Below are 9814 nucleotides of genomic sequence, written 5' to 3'. Positions count from 1 at the left end.
CTTCTGCAAGTGATCCACCTGAACAGGCTAAATGGTGTTATGTGCTCCATGCAATTGCAAAAAAATTTTTCTGGAAAAATATAATAAGTTCAGTCAAAAATGCTGGGTAATGAAATTAACCCTCGCATTCACAAGAAGGCCTCAACTCTAACCTCTTTCTCTACTACTCCAAGTATGTACAGGAAATCATTGGGATCAAAATTGCAATTGTTTTATTGTGCATACATCGAAGCATCACAAAACATCAGCTCTTGATTGAAACTGATGTTAAAATTCAGGAACACTCACTGGTAATTTTTATGATGAAGGATTGCTTGACAAATGCTCCTCCATTCCTTCCTTCTTGAGTGGCGGCTGAAAGTGCTTGGTTTCAAAATTCAATCTTAGGAGCAGAGTAGAAGCATTGAAACAATTGAAACACGGTGATTATTTCATTCTAGAAACAATGCTGACTTTGACTTTTTGGAGTCAAACTCAAAGGTAAAAATAGAAGGCTCACCAGTAAAAAGTAATCGTTTTAGTTTTCATATGAGAACTTGGTTCATACGTTGTTTCTTCTTTTTCTTTTCTTACGCTGGCATTCATTTTTACTTTTGACTCTGATTTATCCTAGGTTGATGAGTTATCGTGAAACACTGCTTCATTTTTGGAGACAAATTCGGCAAACCGTACCAGCGCACACCGGTGATGCGATGATTGGATAAAACAGCGCATTAGAAAGCCCTGGTGTGCCCATGCGATTTGACAAATTCGCTATTAAAGATATACCGAGTTTAAAATGGCTGTTGCTTTGTTTTACGAGCTCTAAGATGTAAGAGGAACTTTCTCGCGAAGTGCGCACCTATCGTGTAACTATGCCAGGTACTGAAAAATTAAATTGTAAACTTCTTGGTCCACACTCTTAAAAAAAAAACACATGTACGTACACCCTATGGACGTCAGACTCTGGAGTTTTACAAGACGCGTAGCGCCACCTGCCGTTGCGAAGAGGCAGTAATTAAGTAGTGCGAAGCGTGACTCCCTTGCTAAGTTGCCTATGCAGCTAGCGACTGCGGAACAACGATTTAACTAGATTTTGGTCCATATTGCGAGTGTTTTGCGCATTTAACACCCAGACAGAGAGCTATTAATTTCTGCGCTAGTCAGACGCGTTGCTGAACTGCCATAAAGCGCTTGCTGGCTCACTCTTCAGACTGATGGCGGAACGACGGCAACCGCGATAGCTCCGCGCGCTAAAAAGAACCGCCGCAATCGACGCTACTGTTGTGTTGTAAATTGCCATGAACGTGAAGGACGAAATAACAAAGTTCAGTTTTACCGATTTCCATCGCGATCGTATGAAGGGGAAAGGCGAGAGCGCTGGATACGGGCCGTTCAACCTGTTAGGTAATCGGATTACTTGCATTCCCCACAACACAGCAGCTCGCATGAGAAAGTGCGACAATTTTGTTTTTCTGTAATTGTGTTGAGTAGCCCTGACGGAGGACCGTGGTAACCAAGTGAAAACTTAAGAATCTGCAGCCGCCACTTCGTTGGTAACAGAAAAAACAACGTTGCGAACCATCCTGCTTATGTGCCATCAATATCTCCACCTTTTAACAGGCATCCGCCTCCGCTTGACTCAACAAGTGGAACGGAAAGATTTGGCAGGTCATCTTAACCAAACATTTTGGTTCGTTTATGAATTCAAAATCCTGTTCTAGAGCATCGCTGTATCGCGAGCTCATTTCTACTTTAGGTATTTTGCATGTCCTGCGCCGATACAACATGCATGCTTCGCAATGTTCTGAGCCTGCTCGACTGCGTTTTTCAAATGTGAGCAATAAAGTTGCTGTAGGAGCACTGGATGAGTAATTGCGTAGTAATGCACGTGTGTAAAGAAAAAAATTTTGCGTTTATTTAGATTTATTTGTGTGCGCTTGTTGCTCAAAGCATCTGCGAAAAGTTCAAATTAAGGTACTGATGTATAAGGTATAAATAAATATGTATAAATAAGGTACTGAGGTACAAGAAAGATGCAGTGTATAGGCACTGTAGGAAGCTTACTTTCGTTATGATCGCACGCTGTTTGCTGCCTTGGAAAACATTTTCTGTGTGCTGCCCTGGAAAAGGCTATGAAAGGATTTAGTCTCTCTAAATAATTGCGAGACAAAACATTACGATAACATACATAAAAATATAGGAGATAATTAAGTCTTGTGTTCGGGACATATTCAATGTGAACCAATTTGAAATGCTTCGATTTTTATATGCTGATCTCTGTACTTGCGAGTTGCAGCACGCCGAAATAACACTTGAGACTTTATTTTATATTGTACACGTACTTCGCCCTGCTGAGCTTCCTTTGCGAAGCGTGGATGGGCGGAAGAAGCTTTCCAGGTCTTTGATTTTCAGGAAACCGTGCCTCAACACAAACGAAAGAGAAGGGTCCATTGTGGCCTATGCAGCTTTGCTTGCGGACAGCTCTCCTTGCACTACTCGGTTCGTGCCAAGGCTGCGATGGAGGCACTGGTGACGAGTTTTTCCGCAGCGCCGCCTGGGCAGAGTCTGAGGTCTATGGGGCTTATCTTGTCCCACACTGATAATCGTCATCTGATTTGGCTGCATTTCCTTTCTTTAATGCTGCAAGCCCGGGACTGCAAGTCGCGAACCATGGGAAAATAACATGTCACGAACGGCTTGCACGTTATCAGCGTGACACAACATTCTCGACAGGAAAGTAGCGAGCGCCGAGTTTTCAAGAAAGAAAACGGAAACATAGCAGATGACGTTTATCGTTGTGGAATGTTGTGGGACATATACGCCGATATATGCACCTCAAAAGGTGCAACCGTTTCAAGAGTGCAATATGGGACGGGAAAAAGCCGGACGGTGACCAAAACAAGGCGCCATGTGACTCGTTTTCGGCGTTATGCATGCTTTCTGCGCATGCAGTCAACAAAAGCGTGGCTTTAGAGAGTCGTTTCTGTTACCCGCAGGGCAGTGGCGTGGCCAGAATATTTGTTTTTTTCTAACACAGAAATTTCTAAGGCACGGGGGCACGAGCACGGTGTGATATCCCCTGGCTCTTTTGAGAAATTATAGGAGGCGTTGATTATACATTCGTTTGGAGGTTTTAGTCGACGCTATCTGGCAACACTGGGCGCAGTCAACATGTCGGACGGTGAGGATGATTTTATGTGCGACGATGAAGAGGACTATGACTTGGTATGTAGCTGTGTCATTAAAGTCTACATGCTCGGCGTCTCACCAGAAACACTCACGATGTGAAAGTCACCTACTTTATCACGTTCCGTGTCTTGCTTCCAAAATCACAGGCTGGTAAACACATATTTTAGGCCTAGCACCGTGCCGGCGTTCTGCAGGGGCCGTTTTGTGTTGACAGTGCGTGTGAACTCTCGCGCTTCCTGGCCTCTCTGCAAAGTAACGAACATTGAAGTTCGTGCTATTTGTCTGGGATTGTCCGTGAAGTGAAAGAAAATATTCGTCGTCAATCTCGAAAACTGCACCGATACACATCTCAACCCACCGTTGTGTTAACGAATGAATCGATGTCGGAGGATAACTGTCGGGCGTTACCTTTTCACTTGACATCGGTTTATTTCTGCACCATAAACACATAGTAGCATTCTGCAGTTTTTCGCGCAGGCTCGTTATCAATGATTGGTGTGTTGTGTCAGTACTCTTTAGGGCAGAACAGCTGTCGGAGCACTAGACCACGAGCGCAAGCACCTCTGGCAGCATTGACACTCATCGCTTGTGCTGCAATTAATTTTGTTCTCTGAAAGCAGACAACTTGGCGCGTCGTGATAGTCTCACTGTACTGATTTGCTTTCGATGCCTAGGAATATTCGGAGGACAGTAACTCGGAACCAGACGTCGACTTGGAAAACCAATATTACAACTCGAAAGCACTCAAGGAGGATGACCCTATGGCAGCCCTTGTCAGCTTCCAAAAGGTAAGAGCCCAAAATTAGCCCCTGCTCATTTTACTGTAATTGTATTTAACCAGAGGCGTGTTTTAACCCTATTTCGCGCTTTTGATCATTCCTAGGTTTTGGACTTGGAACACAATGACAAGGGAGAATGGGGATTCAAGGCACTTAAACAGATGATCAAAATCAACTTCAAGCTGGTAAGTCACTGTCCCTTTGGGATCCTTTGCGTTGTTGTAAAATCTAAATATAGGTGGTGAAAGTGTCAGCTTGTTAAGGATGCTAGTGACCACTTCTTCCAGGGAGCACGCTCCCTTTGCTGCTTGCGCCAAACAACCTCACTGGACAAAATTTCCTAGTGATTGTTGGAGTGGTTTGTTATGACTTGTCTTGGAATTAGGTTTGCAAACGGGCTCTGTGTCAATTCAGTTACTCTTTTATGAGGGTTGTCTGTAAAATAAGGTTCCCAATGATTTCTCACAATGAAAATGTGTTTATTGGCATTGAATAATACATTTATGGAAAGCTTAGACTTTCCCCTATTTTTCAACATAATCGCCGTTGAGATCAGTGCACTTTTGCATGCAATGTACCATCTTCTATATGCCTGCATCGTAGAACTACTGCTGTACTGTGAAGGTAGCTTATAACCTCTTCTTTCTCCCTCTCCGGCTCTGAAATGTGTCTCACCCAGGTGTTTAATCAATTCAAGGAAGAGATGGTAGTCACTTGGGGCTATGTCTGGGCTGCAGGGTGGGTGTGTGACAGTATCCCATCCAAATTTGTTGATGAGATCATTTGTTACACGGGCAATGTGTGGACGCACATTTTCCTGATGGAAGCACACTCTCTTTGTGAGCATGCCTGACCTCTTGTTTTGAATTGCACGGTGAAGGTTCTGCAACGTCTCACAGTAGCAGTCTGCGTTGACTGTTGTACTGGCAGGCATGAATTCGCACAATAACCCCTTCCTATCCCAAAAGACGCTTGCCATCACTTTTCTGGCCGGTAGTGTTTGTTTGAACTTCCGCGGCTTTGTTGACTCTGGATGTTTCCGCCAACTGGATTGTTGTTTCATATCTGTTGTGTAGTGGACCCGGGTCTCGTCCCCAGTGACTAATAATAGTCCAAGAATTCCTCGCCATCAGTTTCGTAGGCCTGAAGAAATTCGTGGGCCACTTCAATACGCCGTTTGTGGTCTTCCGTAAGCATTCTCAGGACCCACCTTACACAAACATTGGCATACTTAAAAATGGTCTGTCGAAATTTTGTCAATGCAGGTCTTGCTGACATCAGGGATCATCTCACAGAGCTCCTGAACCGTCACCTTTCGACCTTTCAGCATTGTTTCTTCCACTTTCGCAACCATTTCGTCCGAAACCAATGGCCGCCCATAACGCTGTTCATCATGGGCGTCTGTACGTCCGTCTTTAAATTCTCTGCACCATTTGCGCACGTGTTCTATGCACATACACTTTTCTCCATAGACTTAACACAGTTGGGAATGAATTGGGAATGAACGTCCACCAACGTAGTGTTTTCTACACACAAAAAACAAATCGCAGAGCGTAATTCGCTCCTCACGGGAGGAACGAGTGGGAGCTCCATCTCTAACGGCTGCCAAGCCAAGACTGAGCTTTGCAGACAGCTCGCCGGGGAGGGCACTGGGAGAGAAGGAACCAAGCTACACGCCAGTGTTACCAGATCCCGCACAACAGTGTTACGCGGGAATCTTATTTTGTGGGCAACCCTATTAGCAGTCAGCGATGTTACGCTGTTATTTAGCACAGAGTTCCGAGAGGTGTGAAGAACTACAATTGGCATCCTAAAGCTCAGCAAACAATTGGTTATTTAAAGAACTGCATGGAAATGAAATACCAAAATGGGAGGTAAATCTGCAGTAGTGGCTTATTCGAAGTTTGGCTAGACACAAAAAATGTGTTTTGCTGTAGATAGCTTGCACAAAACATCATAGACACAGCTTGTTATCGTGATGGTTCTTCAATATGACACCAAGAATGGTGTCAGTGTATTATATACACTGTCTTTGGTGACCTGCTTCCATGGAGAAAAGAAAGCTTAGGAGAGATTCCCGCCCTACCGTCTGTCTTCAAGACTATTGGAGCTGCATGAGACGCCAATGGACACATGCTGGTTCACCAACATGGCACCTAGGAGGACGTCAGTGCAAGCCATCTTTATAAGGCTATTTGCATTATTGGTTGACGTAACTGCCCGTTACTAGGTTTCAGTGTAAATGAAGGGATGTTTAAACTTTCTTTGTAGTGTGTTTTCCATCGTAATATCAATGAGTAACCTTGTAAATGCACTTTTGTATCTTTTTTTTTGTGCCCTTTAATATTGCTTGCAATACAACTCACATAAAATGCAAAATTTTGAAGTACATAATATCCTCATCTCACAATGATGTGTTCTCACATTTAAGTTGGCAGAATGTACAGGTATGTTGCAGAAAGAATTGCATGTGTGCTCACAATAAGTTTGTTTTTTCATTGATGCACAGAGCAAGTACGAGGAGATGATGACGAGGTATAAGCAACTACTCACCTACATCAAAAGTGCGGTGACAAGGAATTATTCGGAGAAGTCAATTAACTCGATCCTGGATTATATATCCACATCCAAACAGGTCAGTGGATGTGTGGAGCATTGGATTTTGAGCACTTACTTAACATTGTCTGTAGGAAGAAGCTCTTTTGCCTGCATTGGCACATGCCACATTGGTTTTGCTATGATGCGCCCAACTGCATAGCTCAGTTTCTTTTCGAGTGCTGCAGAAGCTGGATAAGGGACCCTTGTGGCATATATAGAGATATTGCATTATTTGTGTTGCCTATCAACTCTCAAAAAGCCTGAAGTGTTCTTTAATCTTCTTGCTTTCTCCTCATTTTCAGACCTTTGCAAGGTATTGTTGCTTGTCTTGTGCGAGTATGCCAACGGTTGTAGTGAAGTCGTAAACGACATTGGCCAGTTTCTTAACATGGAAGCATAGAGCAGGTGCCGATCTGCATTGGCAATAAACAAACATAAATTAAGGTGTGACGTGGTTATGTATTACCAGCCAAGCATAATGGGTATTACACATGCTGTGTGCTATAATCAGCGACACGTCAAAAATGTAGAGGCAAGTGTCTCTCAAAGGGAGCATGTAAATGTGCGCCAGTGAATTACGTCGTCCTTGTGTCCTCTGTGCTCAGAGGCTTTCTTGTCCTGAAGCTCCTCGCGTAGTGGTGGAGCTTGTTGTAAATGAGTTGTAAGTGACAGATGTCACGTGACCGTTCAGCGTCTTGTTGGCACCCACACATGGGCAGGTATTGGCAAAGATGTTCTCTTTGGAGGAAGTCGGGGAAATCCTCTCTTTATCCCTTTTCAATCTACTGTACCTATTTAGGCTACGAGCTATGTCCTTTCTCAAACCCGGCGACTCGGGCTCTCCACGTGTGTTTTGTGCCTGAATATCCCATTGTTGCTGAACAGATGGGATGAAACTTGTGGCATATGTAAGGGGATCCATTTCTTGAAATACGAGAACAGATGCTCGCTCTTTTGAGGCATGTCTTTTTCAACATTCTTGACTTGTTACTGGCTATAGGCCCACTCCTGGACAATCCAGGCTGCTTGCAAATGACGTGACTCATTGGCCAAAATTTTTAGTTTAGTTAAAGAGTGCTTTGAAGGTCCATGTGCTCTTCTGAACAATTGAGATACGGTACTAACATATTACTGGCTTGGCAAAACATGGGATATATGATGGTTGCTAGTGCTTTACCTTTTGCTCAGCTGCAAAAATCGCCTTTTAAAGAACCCCCATGGGTTTCCCATGTAGCTTTGACTGAAGTCTGGTAAATGCAAACTTTTTTTCTTTCATGAATCTTGCTATACCTCGCAAGTTTCTGCAGAATTCATTTTATGAAAGGCATTATTGTGTTTCCCATTAATTGAAGTACAACAAATAATGTCGTGCAGGGCTATGTTTTTATGCTTTATGCATGCAGTTGCATTTAATTACTGAGTATGGTTCCTAGATGGAGCTGCTGCAAGAGTTCTATGAAACAACCCTGGAAGCCCTGAAAGATGCAAAGAATGACCGGCTGTGGTTCAAGACAAACACAAAGCTAGGGAAGCTTTACTTTGACCGAAACGAGTTCAACAAGTTGGCAAAAATTCTGAAGCAGTTGCACCAGTCATGCCAGGTAAGAGATCTGTGCTTCTTTTTATTGCAAAAGAACAGTTGTAATTTATACACAGGAAACCTGCTAAACCGCACCACACTCAATTCGTGGACTGATTCTGTCCATCATTTGAATCCAGACATGAAATCCCACCAGAATTTTATCCATGCATGCCCCAATGGGACTGCTAATGTGTATAAATAAGGGCACTTCGAATTAGTAGGAACCCTTGCATTGCAAAACCACCATGCTTCCGCAAATTAGTGTATAGCAGCCACGTTGAGTGTGTTTCACTGCACGCTGTAAAAACTGTTTCAAAGCTTTTTCATTGTGGAGCAGTAAATACTGACTTGAAGCTTCACACAAGCTATTAATTTGGCTGAAAGTACTACAGCAGTGTAGCCTGCTTCTTATTGGCAGCCGCATCCTTAACCCTCTACTGCACAAATTTTTGTTTCCTCAAAATATTATTCATGGAGTTGTAGGGAAGTATAACAGTAGCTGTACTCATATGGAAAGTTATTTTAGCGAATTTCTGTGGTTTGAATTTGCAGAAAAAGGGTATGTTGCATATTTGCAACAATGTGCAAATAAAGAAGTTGAAAGTGAAAGATAGACTTAGTGTGATTCATACTCAGATGCTTATTTGCATGTGACAATCATTGGCGCACCTATGATTTACTGTGGAACAAAAAGAAGCACGTGGTACATGCTTGTGCAGCACAGGTGCTTCCCACACTTCCTGCAGTACGTCATGCAGATTCCCGTGCAGTCAGGAAACAATGTAGTGTTTTCGGGTTGTTGTAAAAATTTAGAACATCGAAGCACAGGCGTAAGGCAGTGCCCGTGACGACGTGATACGGCAACGTGCGGGTGCACAGATTTCCTTTGAAAAGAAAAAAAGGAAATTCGACCAGAAAACATCTTGCCCACATATTGAATCGAAACGGACTTACACTCGTGGCTGTTGTGACTAATTGAAAGGCCACTGTCTTCACTATCAGAGGGAATTGCTCGGCCATCCTGGCGTTTGGGAGCCATTTCACTTTGCCGAAGAAAATAAACCATGTACACGTTGCATTTGTGCAACATATCAACGTTCCGTCGCCAGGAACAAACTATTCCGAAATGACAATGTTTTTTTGAATCTGCAGGGTCAGGAGGATGTGGAGCTTAGCATAAGAATTTTTTTTCGCGCTTTGTCTTATGGAGAAATACATATACAATTGGCAAAACTTACCTACATCACTGCTCGGGGGCGCGCGCAGCCTCCGCCACGTTTGTTTTGGTAGAAGATGAGAAGGATTAGCACAGATTGCAGCACAAGGCAGTTTGACAGACCAATGTTGCGTAAATGCAACAACGTGTACAGGCAGCTCCAAACAGACTTTGTTTTGGTTTTTAACGCCGCTCATCAGAATGTTGCGTAAATGCAACAAGGTGCAGTAAAGGGTTAAACACGGAATCCTCAACACAGTCTAAACGATCCACAAGAGATAGGTCGGTGCCCTCTATTGTGCCGTAGTAGTGGCGTGGAAGGGCCAAAGCAGCTACAGCCTCAGTTGAAGTCGGCAATATCAGTGCTTGCGGGATCAAGCTTGGCAGCATCTTTGTTTGGCTGCTACTTCTGCTGCAATCTCCATGTCCGTCAATCGAAGCATTTTGAAACACTGTCAATAACAAAGT

At 43.5% G+C, this 9814-nt stretch overlaps 1 protein-coding gene across 1 annotated transcript in view; it reads left to right on the top strand.

Moving 5' to 3' along the window:
- Window positions 1-3099: 3099 nt before the first annotated feature.
- Window positions 3100-9814, top strand: part of alien (COP9 signalosome complex subunit 2 alien) — a 31369-nt gene continuing 24654 nt past the window's right edge. The window contains exons 1-5 of the mRNA XM_075680423.1: window positions 3100-3207; window positions 3846-3959; window positions 4055-4135; window positions 6460-6585; window positions 7982-8149. Of these exons, the coding sequence (XP_075536538.1) occupies window positions 3154-3207; window positions 3846-3959; window positions 4055-4135; window positions 6460-6585; window positions 7982-8149 (543 nt within the window). The 5' untranslated portion in view covers window positions 3100-3153. The remainder of the gene's footprint in view (window positions 3208-3845; window positions 3960-4054; window positions 4136-6459; window positions 6586-7981; window positions 8150-9814) is intronic.

The sequence above is a fragment of the Dermacentor variabilis genome, chromosome 2, assembly GCF_050947875.1.
Source record: "Dermacentor variabilis isolate Ectoservices chromosome 2, ASM5094787v1, whole genome shotgun sequence".
Classification (NCBI taxonomy): Eukaryota; Metazoa; Arthropoda; class Arachnida; order Ixodida; family Ixodidae; genus Dermacentor; species Dermacentor variabilis.
Note: the sequence above shows the minus strand (reverse complement) of the source record. Positions and strands in the feature narration are given on the sequence as shown.